Source organism: Tyto alba, unplaced genomic scaffold, assembly GCF_018691265.1.
Source record: "Tyto alba isolate M040663 unplaced genomic scaffold, T.alba_DEE_v4.0 Super-Scaffold_22, whole genome shotgun sequence".
Lineage (NCBI taxonomy): Eukaryota > Metazoa > Chordata > Aves > Strigiformes > Tytonidae > Tyto > Tyto alba.
This window is the reverse complement of record NW_024881296.1, coordinates 7,446,429-7,463,039: the sequence shown is the minus strand read 5'-3', so window position 1 is coordinate 7,463,039 and position 16,611 is coordinate 7,446,429. Positions and strand designations below refer to the sequence as shown.

The 16,611-nt window shown below is 40.4% G+C and overlaps 1 protein-coding gene across 4 annotated transcripts in view; it reads left to right on the top strand.

Moving 5' to 3' along the window:
• Positions 1-16,611, top strand: part of PCNX2 (pecanex 2) — a 160,505-nt gene that overhangs the window by 22,807 nt on the left and 121,087 nt on the right. For all 4 annotated transcript variants that reach the window (XM_042795740.1, XM_042795741.1, XM_042795739.1 and 1 more), the window contains exons 8-9: positions 578-671; positions 14,805-14,940. In XM_042795740.1, the coding sequence (XP_042651674.1) occupies positions 578-671; positions 14,805-14,940 (230 nt within the window). The remainder of the gene's footprint in view (positions 1-577; positions 672-14,804; positions 14,941-16,611) is intronic.

Sequence of the window (16,611 nt, the reverse complement as noted above, 5' to 3'; positions counted from 1 at the left end):
AAACCAGTGTGCAGTGAGTGCTCATGGTCGCTGGGTTTGTGACCGCAGAGACGCTTCGGTTTTCTGCCGATTCCTCCTGGCCCTGCTTGCAGCCCTGCAGCTCCCGGTGGGCTGTGGGGCTGGGAGCCACCCCTGCCGGTCAGGCAGACAGCATGACCTCTGGGTCCATGAGCAGTGACCCTTCGCATTTTGCTGCATGTGCAAGGAGGGAGTAGTGGTGCCAGTGCTTTTAGCAGAAATTTTCCCAGCTTTGGATGTCCTGATCTCAACTTTGTGAAGTGAAATAAAAAAATCTGATGATTTCACAGTTTACAGTGAACTTCCGTTGATAGATGGGCTTTGCACTTTACATACCTTTTAGATTTCCATTGTAACTTCTGTGTTTTGATTTGTCTCAGGTTTTCCGTTGTTCAAATGTTAATTTGCCTTCTGAAGTCTAAAATAAGCTAGTGCACAGACTGAAATCTGTATTTATCAATGTGCCTGACCTAAAATGTATTTCTTATAAACTCTTTGTGTAAAGCAAATGATCATATCACTGAACCGATTTTTTTTTTTTTACCTCTGTTTTCTAAAGGGGAAATTAGATCCTGTTATTTAAAGGCTGGCTGTCAGAAGGAAGGAAATTTTCGACATCAGCTATCAAATTGTGATTGCATTTCAAATGCTCAGTAAGTAAGCCCTTATTTTTAGAAACTAAAGTTTTCATTGCTAGAAGCTATAAAACTGATTGTAGCTGTGAAAGATGCATGTGAAGAGGAATACTGGAGAGTAAATGTGCTAACGTCTTCTAGAGATGTCAGAGCATGCATTTTTTTGTTTTATGTGAAAACAGTGACTGCTTTGCAAGAATATTGATAAGGAAAGGTGAAAAAGAAAACCACAACTATCCAGTGTGCTTTCATTACTTTCAAGGATTAGCTAAATTCAAGTGTGATCATTATAAATGGGATTATAAATAAAACAAAGTGGGACTGTTACCAGCTCTTCTCTCAACCTTGTCTTGCTCACTTCCCATGCCTGCTGGGTCCTTTGTAGCTTTTCAGTGCTGTATCAGTATCAGTCAGTGACACTGCTCCTGTGGATTCTAGCAGCAGAGACTTTCACCTTGCATCAAATCTCTAGTGATAGTTTGCTGCTCTGAAAAGGTATATGAGCAATTTTCTTTTTTCAAAGGTCTTTTCAGAGTGGAAATGTGATCTGTTGTTTGCATATCTGAAAAAAAAGAATTTTAACTATTCATAACTGGTTTTGGGAAAGTTGAGTGAGGGGATGAGAAGGGTCATTGTTAATAGTAATTATTGTTCTTCAAGTGTTTGGCTTTCAGTGGTGACTTTTGAAAAGCCTGGGACGATGTTAAGAGCAGTGTTAGCATTTTAGATAGGATGCTATTATGAGAGACACGAGAATAATGCTTTTAGTAGTCAGTGTGTGAAGATTTAAAAAAAAATAATTTGAGTTCATCTACAGTAGAAATGTTCTGTCTTTAGCAAAATAAAAAAACTCAACCTCGTTCGGTTTTGAGCTAAACCCTAATTTACTATTTTGGGGCCATTTAACTCTTGCAACTTTGTTTCACCTTGCACAGAATACTCCCCTCCTCCCCAGTCATACAACTATGAAGTTGAATCTGTCCTAAATTCAGAAATAGTTTACTGTCCCCTGACATTTATCAGTTGATCTGTTTTTTTATCAAAAGAACAATCTTCCTTCTCATATTTTGCCAGATGCTTACGTGACATCTCTGTCTTCCTGTACAATGTTAAGTGCAGTTTTTTGGTTTGTGGTTTGCAGACCTCTAGGGATGTGAATTATTTTTAGGGGGTCTGCTAAATGTTGTTAACAAAAGCAAGTTCTGATATTGTTTGCAGCCATTTACATGCATTTAATTTCTAAAGATCATCACCTTTGCCAGAAATCTCAGAGTCCAGTAACAGTTCAGACTGGGGAATGAGACAAATCAGCAAAGACAAGTAGGTTCCCAGTACTGGTTCTCTATGGGATTCAGTGGGAGGACAGAACACAAGATCTCATCCAAGAACAGAGCAGTATGAAGGAAAGTATAATGCAGAAGTTCACATGAAAAAACAGGGAAAGAGAACAAGGAAGCATGAAGCATGCTCAGGTTTGGTTTTTTTTTTTTTTGCAAGGGCAGTTTGTAATATGTTTAGGCCAGAGAGATTAGCGAGAGCTGTTTGTTCAATGGACAGTTCCTACCATCCCTGCACAGATTGAAGGGTAGCACAAGAAGGAAAGGGGTTTTACTTTTTTTTCCTTCTTTGGGTGTTCACCATCAAGTAACTGTATTTAGACCATATGGAACACTTACAGCATATGGAAAATAGAGAGGCAAATCTGGTTTAAAGACAGTTCAGGAATTGAGGCATCTTCCCTTCCCCTCTTTCCCTTATCCCCACCTTCTGGTTTGCACATCACTTATGTCAGCTTAGTTTCTTATCCGTGGTTAAAGATAAGCCAAATAATCACCATTATTAACTAGTGATATTTTTGTTACTGAAGCAAAAGGCAAACAAAACACACGGTATAGTCAGTAATTGTTTCAGTTATTCTTTTTTATGTCTATCTGTGGATAGCTCTTCACAGAAATTATTCCCTTGAAGGTGGCCTCTCCTCTGGTGGTGATGTTCATTGTGCAAGTAGTCTGTACGAACAGCAGGTGCTGTTGTTTTGAAAGCATACTAGAAAAGAGACATGGAAAGCACCTCTGAGGTGTCCTTGGCTTATCTCTCATCCCATCAGAAAGTTAACTGAGGAAAAGACAGTGACTCTGCCAGTGCTTCTTCATGAGTACTTGAGAGTGCAGAAACAGCAGCTTTAGTTTTGGTGTCTGAATCCATTAACAAGCCATCCAAACTAGGTTTTATTAGGTCAAAGTGTGCAGGAGAAAATGAATGCCTTGGCATAAGAGGTGGCATCTCCCATGAATAGGAAGGATAGGGTTTTGATCTCGGGGAGCCCAGATTTCAGAATCTGGAATATGTTTACGGAGCACAACGGATAGGTCTGCAGTACATGTGTATAAGCTCTTAAAACACTTTTCACCAATCATGCCTGCTTTATAGTGTTAAGATTAAGCTGCATCTAAAGGGAAAATGTCAAACTGAGTTGAACCAGTAGGGTAACTATGTGGATGTGCATGGACTGAGCCCTGCTGTGCTCCTCTATGAGGAGGAGAATTGGCCCAGGCCAGGTGATGGCAAGAGGCCTCTTGCTTTGGGGGTGTTGTTGGGAGAAACAGCAGATCAGAGGCGCTGGCATGTTAGGAGCTGTGGCACTTCTGGGTAACACTGCCTCTGGTGAAGGGGGAGGAATTTTGACTGGGGAGGGTATGAACTCTGGCTCGTTTGTCAAGAATAATGTAATTGCCTTATGAATTGGCCACAGGTAAATACCTTTTAACTAAGTTATGCAAAACTGTAGAAGGTATTTAAATATTGCTAAAAGAAGCCATTAAAGAAAGCCTTGAGGCAGACTAACTAATGCTTAACAATCTGAAATTCAAATTATAACTTGCTATTGGTGTCTATTGAGTTCTTCTGTTGTCTCCTCCAGTAGTAAAGTCCTAACTGGTCTGGCATTTAGCAACAGATTATTAGGAACTGAAATTAAAGTAGTATTTCTATGGCCTGTAAACATTTTATAGTATCTTTTTGGTCTGGCTTCTGAAATCTGTTCTCACAAATAATGCAAAATCTTAACAATGCCACTCTGTTACAGAAGTGATGCTGTGTTATGTTTGTTTTTTGTTCTTTGCTTTTGCATGCTTCCTGTTCTTCCTTTGCTTGTAAAGGGCTACATGGACAACAGTAGATTACAATGTGTCAGAGAAAGCAGATGTCCGAGTTTGAAGGAGCCTGTGCTCTCTGCCTTCAGAGGCTCCTTGACATTAGAAGCAATACTGTTTGAAGGAATTACACTTTGTCTTGTTAAATATCAGTGGTCCATCACCTCTTTTTGCCTCTCCAGTGTTTGTGAGATGATCTTTGGAGTGTTCTCCAGTTTATCGATGTTAATAAGTATTCCACCAAGTTATAATTTTTCTTCTTCTTTTTTTTTTTTTTTGTTTTTGTTTTATTGCTTGTGTTTTCAACTGTAATAGTTGTCCTAATAAAAGATATTTCATGTATCTGCAGTCTTTGTCCTGGAAATTTTCAGAGCTTCTTAAATGTAGCATAAACAGTCTCTTATTAATAATTTCTAAATTCTGCCAAAGGTTACTGGGAGTTAGAATTGTTTCAAATTGTCTCCATATTTGTCTCTCACCAAATTGTCTCTCACTGGTTCAGCAGTCCAGCTTTTAAAATACTTAAAAACTTGTTAGCCAAATTAGAGCATAAAAACCTCCTTTAAATTTAATGTTCACAAAAAAAAGGTAATTCCTTTTTTCATCTTAACCTTTCCTTTGGCAGGTGATTCTTGTTACTGAGTTGTGTAAGTTATTTAAATGTTGGCAGGTAGCTAATCAATTCCCCAATTATTGTCCATGTAATTACCCTGACCCCACTTTTGTCTGTTATCTTGCCAGCAATGCCTCTTGCCAGCAGCCTCTGTGGAATGGGTTCCCTGCTGAGCTAATTGCCTCTAAATTTGATGCTCCTATTACCTTGCCAACTTCACCTCTAGCCATAAATTGCTTTGTGACAGGCTTTGACAAGACAAAGTGTAAACTGTATTATCAGCTCATGGATTACATTTGAAACTAGTTACAGGAACACCATTTGAATCTATTTTGGAGTGAGAAATTGGAAATAGCTTTCTCATGCTGAAAACCATTCTTCTGCCCCATTGCATTAAATTCTTTACCAGCCTTTGTTTCTCTTACAGTGAATCCTAAATGTTTCTAAGCTGTGTCTTTTGGATATGTGCTTGGCTTCTGACAAGGCAGATAAGGATGAGAAAGTTCACACTTGTGTAAAACAGTGGCCTGGTATAAGCATGAACTGCCTTTTTGCATTATTAGTTTGACTTCGCACCAAGTGGCCCCTGGGTTTACAATTTACTGGCATAGAACAGTTACAATTTCAAGTTAAAATTATTTCCATTAGATTGGCAATACAAAGTAAAACCTACAATCATTAACAAGCACACATCGTTAAAAAAAAATGAGGTGAAAGAATGTATACGTTAAAGTGTTGTTGAGGTGTATAGCTGTTTTCTGGGGTCTGGAGAAACAAGTTTGAGATAATAAAGGTCTTACAAATAAGATGTCACTGACACACCTTTTCTGTCTGCCACTCTGTGATGGAAAGCAGATTGTTTCCCAGGAATTTATTTAATTACCTTGAATTTTGAATTTCTCTTGTAATTAAATAACTGAGTTTTGATAAGCAGTCAAAAAGATAAATGTTAGTTATCATGTTATCTAGGCATTACATGTGAAATGGCTCATAAATACCAGTGAAAGCATAAACCCCTGAAACTACAGTAATTTTTGCATGAGTTGCATGATCTGTCCCAGTACAGAGGCTAATAGGGCCATGAATGCCAATATATAAATTTAACAGCAATCATGTATTCTGTGCACACTTGCTGTACAAGGCTAATACATTTTTAAATGTTTCACTACTTTTCCAAATGTGCATTCTTTGCATACTGGAGCTCTTGCTTAGAAGGCTGAGCATCTTCAGCATGTGTGTACATACATATTGGAGAAAAACATGTCAGTATTTGATACCTCTCAGTAATGTAGCTGTCCTCAACATGTGTATGAAATACTTATCTGTCTTTCTAAGTTATTTAAATATAGGAGTTTGGTCTATAGGCATGTTGTCCTTCCTGGTTTCACATCTATGAAAAACTCTGACTAATGTAAACTGCACTTAAAATAGTTTACTGCCTGAATGTATAGCCTGTATCTGCTTCTTTTGCTTATGTTGTGAAAGACAGAAAAAGTAAGCTTACAATAAACTTGAGGGCTACAGTGTAACACACTTTATGATTTTGATAGTTTCTATGTAGTTTTACTCCTACCAAAAATCTATTCTAAATGTTTACTATGTGTAAAATTATGTTCTTGGTAGTGAAAGGAACAGTGTTTGGAGAAACCTTGAACACAACATCCAATATCAAAATATAATGCGGTTAGGTATAAAGTTGTTAAATAACTGGCTATATTCACATGATAATCTGTGACATGCTTTCATGATTTTGCATTCAAATTATTTGTTCTTTCTGTTTTTCGGCTTCAAATAATTTCGCAAATATTTCCAATCAGGAATAAACTATCCAACTGCCTGAAGCAGTTCATAGGCACGATAGCACTGTGAAACTCAGATGTTTTCCTCCGTAAGTTTTACTGATGATCTATTGCCATGACTTCTCTTCCAGCATAACATTTTGCTAGATAGTGTGAACAAATTTAATTTCAAGAAAAGATGGATTTATTTCCAAAAATCCTTTTGCAGTTTTCCCATGCTGCTTTGCTCAGGTATATGGTAGTCCATCTCTGACGTGTTGATGAGTATTCAAGTCTGAGATGAGAACAGATCATCAAACATCCCTGAAGAGCATGCCAGTGTAGGGTCATGCTAGATACTGAACAGTATTTATGGATGTTTTGAGCACTTTTCATTCTTGCCCCCTTTTTTTGTTCAAAGCACAGAAATTTCTTTGGTGTGTGTGCAGACATGTGCATGCTATGGTTGACTACACTTCAAAAACTACAGGAAGTGGTCTGCACACAAAATCCTGTTGTGGGTATGTCTATACCAACCTGGGAGTGGTCTCTGTGTCAACTGAAAAAATGAGATGTGTATAGCTCCAAGGAAAGAAGTTTTTTTTTGTGGAGGTTTTTGTCTTAAGTAGAAGAAAAGCTAAGAGCTACTTTTTGAGGATAGGACAACTCTGTCTCAAATCCAGTATTAGACCTTCTAAAGCCAACTGGAGTTGTGCCCACAGAGGCTGTGGAAGCATTTGGCCATATATATTTCTTTCAAGAAACACTCTCGGTTTTAGTGAATGCAATTTATAAGAATACTGCTCATATTCTTGATGGATTATATTTCCTTCTCTCCTGTGTTAAACTCCTGAGAAGAAAAAAAACATATTGAAACTCCCAGTTCTGTGCAGGATGGTATAATTATATACATTTATTGATGTTGTGGTTTGGGCCTGGTTGGCAGCCAACCACAATGCAGCAGCTCTCTCTCCCTTCCCCTCTGGCAATGAGAAGGGACAGAGAGCCAGGCTTGGGGTTCGAGATGGGACTGGGATGGGGAGAAAATTCCCCTTTATGGTCACGAGCAAAAGGCAGACTCGTTAGGGGAAGAAAAAAAAAGAACATACATTTATTACAGACACTAACAACACATAACAGAGTAGGACAGTGAGAAGCATTGCCACATCTTGAGAACACCTTCCCCCCACCCCTCCCTTCTTCCCGGGCTCAGCTCTGCTCCCGATATCTCTACCTCCTCCCCCAGTGGCGCAGGGGCAGGGAATGGGGGGTGCAGTCAGCGCTGCCACTTCCCTTATCTTCGGTGAGGGGAGTGTCCAGAACTTGTTCCTCCTGCTCCATCGTGGTCCCCCTCTCACAGGAGACAGTCCTCCACAAACTTTCTCCAACATGAATTCCTCCCATGGGCCGCAGCGTTCACCACGCTGCTCCGTCATGGGTCACTAACTTCCTCTGACTGGATTCCCTCCCACGGCTGCAGCCCTTCCCGAGCTGCTCCGGCGTGGGACTCCCCCGCATGCTGCAATCCTCCCAGCGCTGAATTACAGCAGTGGGGCTGCCTTTTCCCATGAGACCCCGGCCTTCTTTGGGCACAGAACCTTGTTCAGGCGAGCAGGAGCCACAGGCCATAAATCAATGTCTGCTCCACCGTAGAACTCCACGGGTGGCAGGGGGGGCCACCCTGCCGTCTCACCACAGGATACAGGGGGGGTCTCTGCTCCGGCACACCTCCCCCCTCCTTTCTTCCTCCGTTCCTCCACTGACCTTGGTGTTCACGCAGCTGCAGCGACTCCTCCTCACAAGTCCGACTGCCCGTCACCACGTCCCTTCTTAAATACGTTATTGCAGAGGCGCAGCCGATTGGCTCAATTTCCCAAACAGAAGTGGAGCTGGGGGAGCTTCGAGAAGCTTCTCACAGGGGGCTGCCCTGATAGCCCCCTCCCCTGCCACCAAAAAACTCCACCACTCACTCAACCCAGGACAATTGATTTTAAAGAGAGAGTGTCGGTGTCTCTTTAGAACAATCTCAAGTTTTTTTTTACTGACAACAACTCCGTATTTTGAAACCATTTAATTCATTCAAGTGCATATATAGATTTAAGTGCTGGACTTCTTGCTGTGGTTTATCACTTTGTGTGTCTGGCAACTGTCAGCAGTAACTATAAATTGCATCAGGAGGCTACTGTGCTGCGTATATGTAATAGAAGCTGGAGTTTAAAATAAATATGTAACATAGGCTGCAGAAATGGATGTGTGGCATGCAGCTGAAATATCTGAGAACTGAAGCAGAAAGAATGGTTGCCCAGCCCTGAGAAACACCACATCTTTCTACCTTAGCTGTAGTTTCTCCTTCCTGCTTAAGTGACACTTGGGCTTTCACTTGAAATAGATTGTATATACTCCTAACTTGTAATACACCTTTAAAAAATATTCTACTTTGAGCCTTCTCCTGCTTTCTTAGTCATATATCTTTTAAAATTCATGTATATAATTATTAACATAATTTTATGTATGCAATTGTGTTTATGTTTTATTATTACACGCGGTTCATCCATACCAGTATGATTAATGCATTCATACTGCACTTTGCATGTTCTGCCTGAGCAATTGGTCCTCTAAACTCCTCACATTTTTAGACGAGGCTCTGACATTAAAACCAGGCTTCTAAGAAGCTATATTGTAGTTTGAGTCTAAAATGCTTTGCAGTTGATAAAGAACTCTATTAAGAAAAAAATGTTTACTTAATCTTTTTTGTTTGTTTTGAGAATATTATTTTTTTTTCAGCAACACTGGGGCCAATAGGTTAAAAATGAAGTAGTTGCAGCAAAAATAGTGACTAACAAGTACCAAGAAAATAATCCGTTACCTGCCAGTACAGCTGTGGAGTGCTAGTGTTTCTGGCCCTGGGCAAAAGAAAGAACTTCAAATCAATAAGTTAACTTACTTGGTTTACATTTGCACCCCTGAATAAGCTGCTTAAGTGCATTACACTATGTGAAAGTATCTATCTGAATGTCTCAGCGGTACTGTATGTCTCTTGTACAAATCCATTAATACTTTATTATGCTCACTGCTGGAAAATTCCTAGAACCTTTGAGGTTTATTCCTGATAGGAGAAAGTAGACTTACAAGTAGACTTTTTTTTTTCTTCATTTTTAGTGTTTCAAAATGCCATTTAAGAATGACAAAATAACTATATCACTAAAACATCTTTATATTTCTTAGCAAGGTGACCCAAATAAGATCACCCCCTGCTCTAGTAACAGGCTGCTGACTCTTTAAGGTTTCTTGAAGCTGCTTGGCAGGTTGTGCAGTTCTGCAGCCGAGCACATTTTGAAACGGATGTGACAAATATTATGTCGTTCCTTTTGGGATTCTGTGATTTCAGATGAGCTGGTGACCTGAGCGTAGTGCTGCCTGAACCCCGGAGGGAGCGTGGTGTGGGCATGTGCGCACTGAAAACAGTTACGTTTGAATTATAATGAAGCCATGGATTTTTCTGAGAACTGCGCTTTACAAACTCGGTAGCATTTTCCTGCTGGCTTGCCAGGGACAGGAGGAAACCCTTGTGTTAGCTTGGGCAGTTAAAATCCCCTCCTGTATCTGTAGGGGTTTCTAGCCCCTCTTTCACCCAGAACACAGGAGGGAGGCGAGCTCGGAGGTGAGAGGGGCCCTGCTGCCACATGATGGCAGCAGAACCCTGCTCAAGCCTGGGAGCTTCCTCTGGCTTTTGGGGGCTGGATTCTCTTCCCCCACCCTTTCATAAGGAGAGCTAAAAGGGATGATTTTAGAAGGCTCTGGAGATAATGGAACCGTGGGTGCCGTTAATACATTAATTCCAGTAAAGCTGCATCTATTCCAAATGCATGCTCTGATTTATTAGCTAGAACATGCTGTTTGTTTTTAAAGTTGCTCGTATGTTTATCTTTGCTCTGAAATGTAATAGGCTTACAAATTATCAATTTACATGCTTGTTATAAAAAAAAATAAAAATCCGAGTACAGAGAAGTAAGGGTGCAGTGCATTCTGAATTAATGGTATTCTTTTTGAAGCTATTATTTTCTTACCAGAAAAGTGAAGATTGCCTCCCTCATGTTTTTTCTATGTTTGCTATGGTTGGATTTGTCACATCATTATCCAATCTTATTGCTGCTCTCACTTTTGCATATTTCCATTATCTTATGTACTTTAAGTTGCTTTTTAATTTTTCAGGTCTTGTTATTTAGTAGTGCAATTGGGAAATGTAAATCATCTGCTACTGAAAAAGGCAATATCCACAGCTAGTGGATTTAATCTCAGTCCTGAATTGTATAATACTGTGGTCAGATTAATGCTGGCAGCTTTGTAGTGGAGACCTGATAAGCAATGAGTAGAGATGTGGCAAGAGGCCTGTGTGATGAGGTGTAAAGGCAGTTGGGACATGAAATGGCAGGGAGGCCATTTTAGGTGAGAAGGAGCAAAGCTGCTGAGGTGGTGGTAGGAAGACATCAGCCACAGCATTGAGTAATGGAGGCACCGTTGACGAGCTGTGGGCTGCTGCTGGTCCAGTACTTCCAATGTCAGTTCAGACACCTACGTTTATACCACAAACTGTTTTGGAAGGACACAAAAGTAAGGGCATTTGGAGTTCCTGCTAATGTCGTTATTGCTAGCTCGCTCTTGTACAAGTGGATTGCTCACGTCTCAGTTCGGTGAGTACTTCGAACGCACCTCGGGCCAATACCTCAGAGGTGATTGCTCGCTGACTGTGCAGGAGGGGGGATTCCCAATGCTGAGCTGCACTCCGGCTCTTCTTCAGATATCAGCTGTAGCTGCTTTGACTTGAGCAGTATTTGAGTACTACAAGTAGCTTTATCGCTGTGTGGATAATTGTGACACACTGTTAAGCTCGGTTGTGACCCGGACAGCTGCCTGAAGCAGTCTGGTGGGATCAGTCTGGTTTTAGGCATGTGAGGACCAAGGGGAAGGTGCTTTGTTGTTGTCACTGTTGTGACATTGGTTATAAAGTTCCCAGTCCTTTCTCCTATATGCAGGTTAAAAAGAAATTTAACCAAGACCTGCAAAACAACTTTATTAATGGGTAATTCTTTGTGGCGTGCCTGTATAATAAACTTACCTTGAGAGATATTCAGACTCAAGGCTAGGTAAAGCTTAACAGAAGGGATGACTAGGCAGTGTTATGTTTGAATGGCTTGGGCCTAATTGACAGTGGTATAAGGCAACTGTTACAGAGTAATCAGAAGAGAGAAGAAAGATTTTTCCAGTGTTACGTGGTTATACAAAAACATTCACATTGTTGTATGATTGCTCAACTAGCTTATGTTTACTCAGTGTGCTTATAAAACTGAATTATGAGCCAGAAAAAGAATCCCTGACTTTATTACCAGTTACCAGTAGAGGGTACTATGTATCTTTTGCATGTGATCTGCATAGGTTGTATGTTTATCAAAGATATTTTTAGTTAATTTATTTTTCAAAATTTAGTTCGGTTGTACCTTTGCTTACATTAGCAGTGCAGTTTACTGTAGTAGATCCTGATAACATTAATTTGATTCTACAAATGAACCGTTTTTCTGTTTGGCAAGATTCCATGTTATACTATGATATCACTGTTACAATGATTTTATTAGAGTGTGTTTGCTCCTATTTCTATATGGTAATGAATTTATGGAATCTAGTTTATAGGCTTACAAAAACACAACGCCATTGCATTTCTTACTGGTATTTGCTCTGTGTGATAACAACATCATCTGATGAGACATATAGCTTCTAAGTAGCTGTGCAAGCGATTCAGCATCAGGGGGGTAGTCAAGTGAATGTCAGAATGTCAGGTTGTGTGGAAAGTAGGGATATGGAAGAAAAAAACAGCAAATGGCAGCTGAGGGGAACAGAAAATGAGGAAAGAGTAAGAAGACAGAGAGATGAGGCAGATGAAGGCCAGATGATAGCCTCTGATTTTGGAACTGTTGCTTTGCTAGCTCCGCCTTCCCAACTTCTCTGCCCTAATTGCCTTTTCAGGCCAATGAAGTTTTTGACTTTTTCCCACAATCAGTGTCCCAGTTGCCTGCGGACTATTTTGCCAGTTGCTGACAGGTGGAGCAATTAATTTTTTTTTTTGTGTGTAAACAGAAAACAGACTATGGGCTCTCTTGACTTTTCAGTTATCTTCAAGTCTGATGGGAGATGATTTATTCTCTCAAGTTTATTCTTGGAGGAAGTCTTATGAGTAAAAGAATTTTGATTTCTCAGAACTGATAGAGCAGAGTACCAGGGGAATAACTTGACCTATCTATCTGTCCTTTTGCCATTTCTATTCTTGGTAAACATGGAATAAAACACATGGTCCAATCTAGAAATACTCTTGACTGCAGTTGGCTTTTGTAGAAAGACAGCTAAAGATGCAGTAAGTTATTGAAGATTAACTCTTCATTTAGGAAGGCATGAGCAGCCACTGTTCTATAACCTTGCTGTTTTGTCAGGTTATTTTATTGGACAGGTATTCCCAGGGCAGTGTTCCTGCATACCCTAGTCCATGCTTGTCTTTTTCCTGCTCTGAACAAGGAGTCCCAGTGCTGCACCCACAATGATGAGGAACAGGACAGCTCATCCTGAGGAAACAAAAAAAAAAAAAAAAAAAAAAAAATCCATTGCCTTCCTTCAAGCTGGACAAGGTTGCCCTTCAGAATATGAGTAAAGGATGCCTGTCCTCTGTAGTCCTTATCTGTGGGAATCTTCCACCTGGGAGGCATGCCTCTAGCCTTCCTCCTCTTTCTGCCTGCCTAAATCTGTTGATTGTGATCCAGGATCTTGGATCTGTTCCCATCCCTTCTGTACTCTCTTGTTATTGACTGCTGACAAGGTGCCAAACAAGACCCACGAAAGAGATAGTTCTTACAGAGGGTTGCCTGGTGGCCAGGACATCAAGTGGGTTGTGCTGGACCAAGTCCTCATTTCCTAGTACTGTCCAAAGGGAACGTGACAGCTGTCCTGACTCTGTGGAGCAGATCATGCTTCTGCCTGTAGCAGGAGGAGCGGGGAGTGTGGGGGAAGCTATTAGGGTCAGGAACATTGGGCGCTCTCATTGCTACTCAGCTGATAGCTCCGCTGGAGTGGCAGATGGTGAATACCAGGTCTGGGATCCAAGCCTGATAGCAATCAAGGCTTTGAAAAAAATAAAGTGTCTGGCTCAGAGACCAGAGGCAGGATGGCTCCTCTGGTGACATCCTGCGGCTGCTGGTGTTCCTGTTAGTCCAAGCAGAGCTAGCAAGTCCTGGAGGAAGGGAGAGAGTGTGTGCGTTTCAAGCTGTTGGCATCACTCTTTAGCCCTGCTTCTAAGTAATCCAGACATTGAACCTGATTCCAGCACAGCACTAGCCACTGCAGTGTAAATTAACAGCCACTTATGTGCAGGACAACCACAATTTAAAGCCCCTTTTGTTGAGATTAGCAAGGGTTACATGACAGGCTTTGGGAATTGGCACCCAAAGGCAAGGAAGGTTGAGTTAACTAAAATTAATAATGTGGCTTGGGGACAAGCATAGGATATGGAAGAGGAGAGTTTTATTCTTTTCCCTGCCACAGGCTTCCCAGCTGACAGTAGGCAGATCGCTCTAGTGTCTTTGTGCTTGTCTTTCCTTTATGGAAAATAGGAACAATAGGTGTTGAGGTACCTTGCATGAGCACTGAGGCGCTTTCACCTCATGCAGCTATGGAAGTAATAAGAGCCCAAGGCAGGCATCCAGAGGCAGGGTGGTAATATGCTCAGAGCAGGGTGCCTGATGTATAAACCCCATTTTGAAGAGAAGAGCCAAGAAGTATTTAAAATAAATCTTTTCCTCAAGTAACAATTATTTCATTTCAGTATAGTTCTTACTGAGACCCAGTCAGTCATGTCATAGTAGCACACCATTTCTGCAACCCAACAGCTATTGCTGCCGTAAGTGCAGGTGTCCTCAAGTAAACTCTTTAAGTGTTGTATCCACAACATAAAGCAGTAAACACGGGGTGGGGTGGCAGGGGGGGAAATAGCTGAGGGCCCTCCCGGAGTGAGTTTATGCTCAGTATGCGGGATATCTGAGCTAGCCTTATGTGAACTAACTCATGTATTGTTGTCATCTTGCTAGGGTAGTTCTTGTATCTTAAATTCTCAGTAGGATAAATTAGTACTGAGCGAATTCTATGCAGATGAGGCCAGATTGGCTTGGTACCTAAGTGAGCTTGTTTGAAAGCTAATCCAGGACCTCTGCAGTAGCTACCCTGCAGTTTTGCTCTGTAGATATGCAGCTTTTGACCTGAATTATTGTCTGTGGACAGAAAAAGGCAATTCTGAAGTGTGATTCATTGTAGGTGTTCATCTCAGGATGAGAAAAATTATGATACAGAATTATTTGTTTCTCTGTGATGAATATAGTAGACCATGTGTATCTAAATGTGGGTGTTAACTGCTTTGTGGGCCTGGGCTAGATTTCAGGTATGGAGGTGGAAGGCTCCATGTCCTGTAAGCCAACTAGTAATGTAATTACAGGCTTCCTCCTGTAATGTTTCAGAAGTACTGGGAAAATACTGCTTCTTAAAACAGTCTTTTTTCCTGTATCCCCTCTGTGCACAGTGAAATGCAGTTCAGCTCCTCTAGTACTACCACTTCAGAGAGCCAAGAACCATCTTCTGGGGATCAAGCAGCAAGCGTGCTTCAGCAGCAGCTCCTACTGATGGTGGCACGAAGGACACTTTCAGAAAGCCCACGGGTACATTGTAATATTTCAGTTTCTAGCATTTTGATAAACTGCTTTATAAGCAAATGCTGCAGGCTTGTTCCTGAGACAGTTTTGTTGATTTTCTATACTACTTTGCCTGGTATTGCTCATGTGGGAGAAGATGTATTTTATGTTGATGGATGCAATTCAGCTGCTTTCAGCTGACACTGAGTAGTGTCCTAGGGGAGTACTTAAAGACTCCATCACCTAAAAAAGTTGATCTGTCTTCAGTCTTATGTCATTTGAAAGAAAGAGGACACAGCTGTTAGGATTTTAGACACACCACCAGGTTTTAATAGTACGAAGTGTTTATTCCAGATTCATTACTATCCTAAAACCTCATGTCTGATTTCACTTTTCTGAATTGGGCAACCAGACTTCTGGATGTCTGTTGTGGAATGTCAAAGCCACCTCCTCAGTGCAGCTGGTAAAAGAAAAAGGCCCTCAGAGTTCAGTTTGTATGGTAGTATGTGGACATCCTTGAACTTTACAGTGTTTGGGGTCTGTGACCAATGGCTTAAGGCTGTCATCTGTTTCTACAATTCCTTTTATAATAACTTTAACCTTCTCTTTTCTTCCATGACAAATTCTAGTTTGATATTTATGAATAACCTTAGAATGCCAGTAAATTAACTTTCATCATAGATTTTGCACGGGAACTTAAAGCCACAAGCAACTTGTATCAAGGAACTATTTTAAATTAAAAATCAGGAAATTGTCCTGAATTGTGTACTTCAGATTTGGATGGAAACTTCCGTCTAAAGGCTCTGATGTTTTCCAGATATTTATAAACTTGTAAACTGCCTGTAAATTAGAGAACAATTATCATGCTGCCTTCCTTCTTTTTTTTTTTTTTTTTTCTTTTCCCCTCTTCTGAGAAAACTGCACCATTAAGAAGTAAAATGTATTGCTCAAGATCACATAGCAAGTTTGTAACAAGGACAGGCAGTAATTTCATAATGTTATGGTTTCTGAATTTTCTTTATATTAAACATGAAATTCTGAGCCTATATAAGTTAGGAAAAGTTTTGTCATTGATTTAAATGAAGCTAGGGTTTCAGACTGTGTCTGACACAGTATAATTTTATGAAGTGAATTTTTGTAAGCCCCTTTTTGATAGGAGGCACAATTAGACTTAGTGATTTGCTCAAGGCTAGTCATAGAGTTTCCCAAATACAGCTTCAAAATCTGACTCCAGCCCAAATACTGCAAGCCTCATGTAATGGACTTCATCCAAACGTTACAGTTCCTCAGGAGCCAAAATGTTCACTTACGCACTCAGTTAAATATGTGTTAAGCTGTTCTGAGGACTGAACAATCAGATCCTCAGGTGTTTTTAATGGACTCTTTGCCACCATTTTGATTTTTTTATTTAGTTATAGTGAGCAATCTAGATTAGATGAGTGAAGTTAATGATTGCAGTTGATTGTTTCACATTACTTTCTGTTGGGAAAGAGGACCCAAGAGAAAAAAAAGTGTGCCAGTATTAGCAACTGTAATATTTTTTCCTGAAAAATGCCCTAACTCCATAATTAAGCAACTTTTTAAAGTGGTAGTAGAAATATTAAAATTTGGAGTACCTAAACAACTTTTAAATTTTAAAATCAGCGTGGGGAAAGGATTGCAATCAGTCTCACAGCTTTTAAATTACTTGGAATTGTT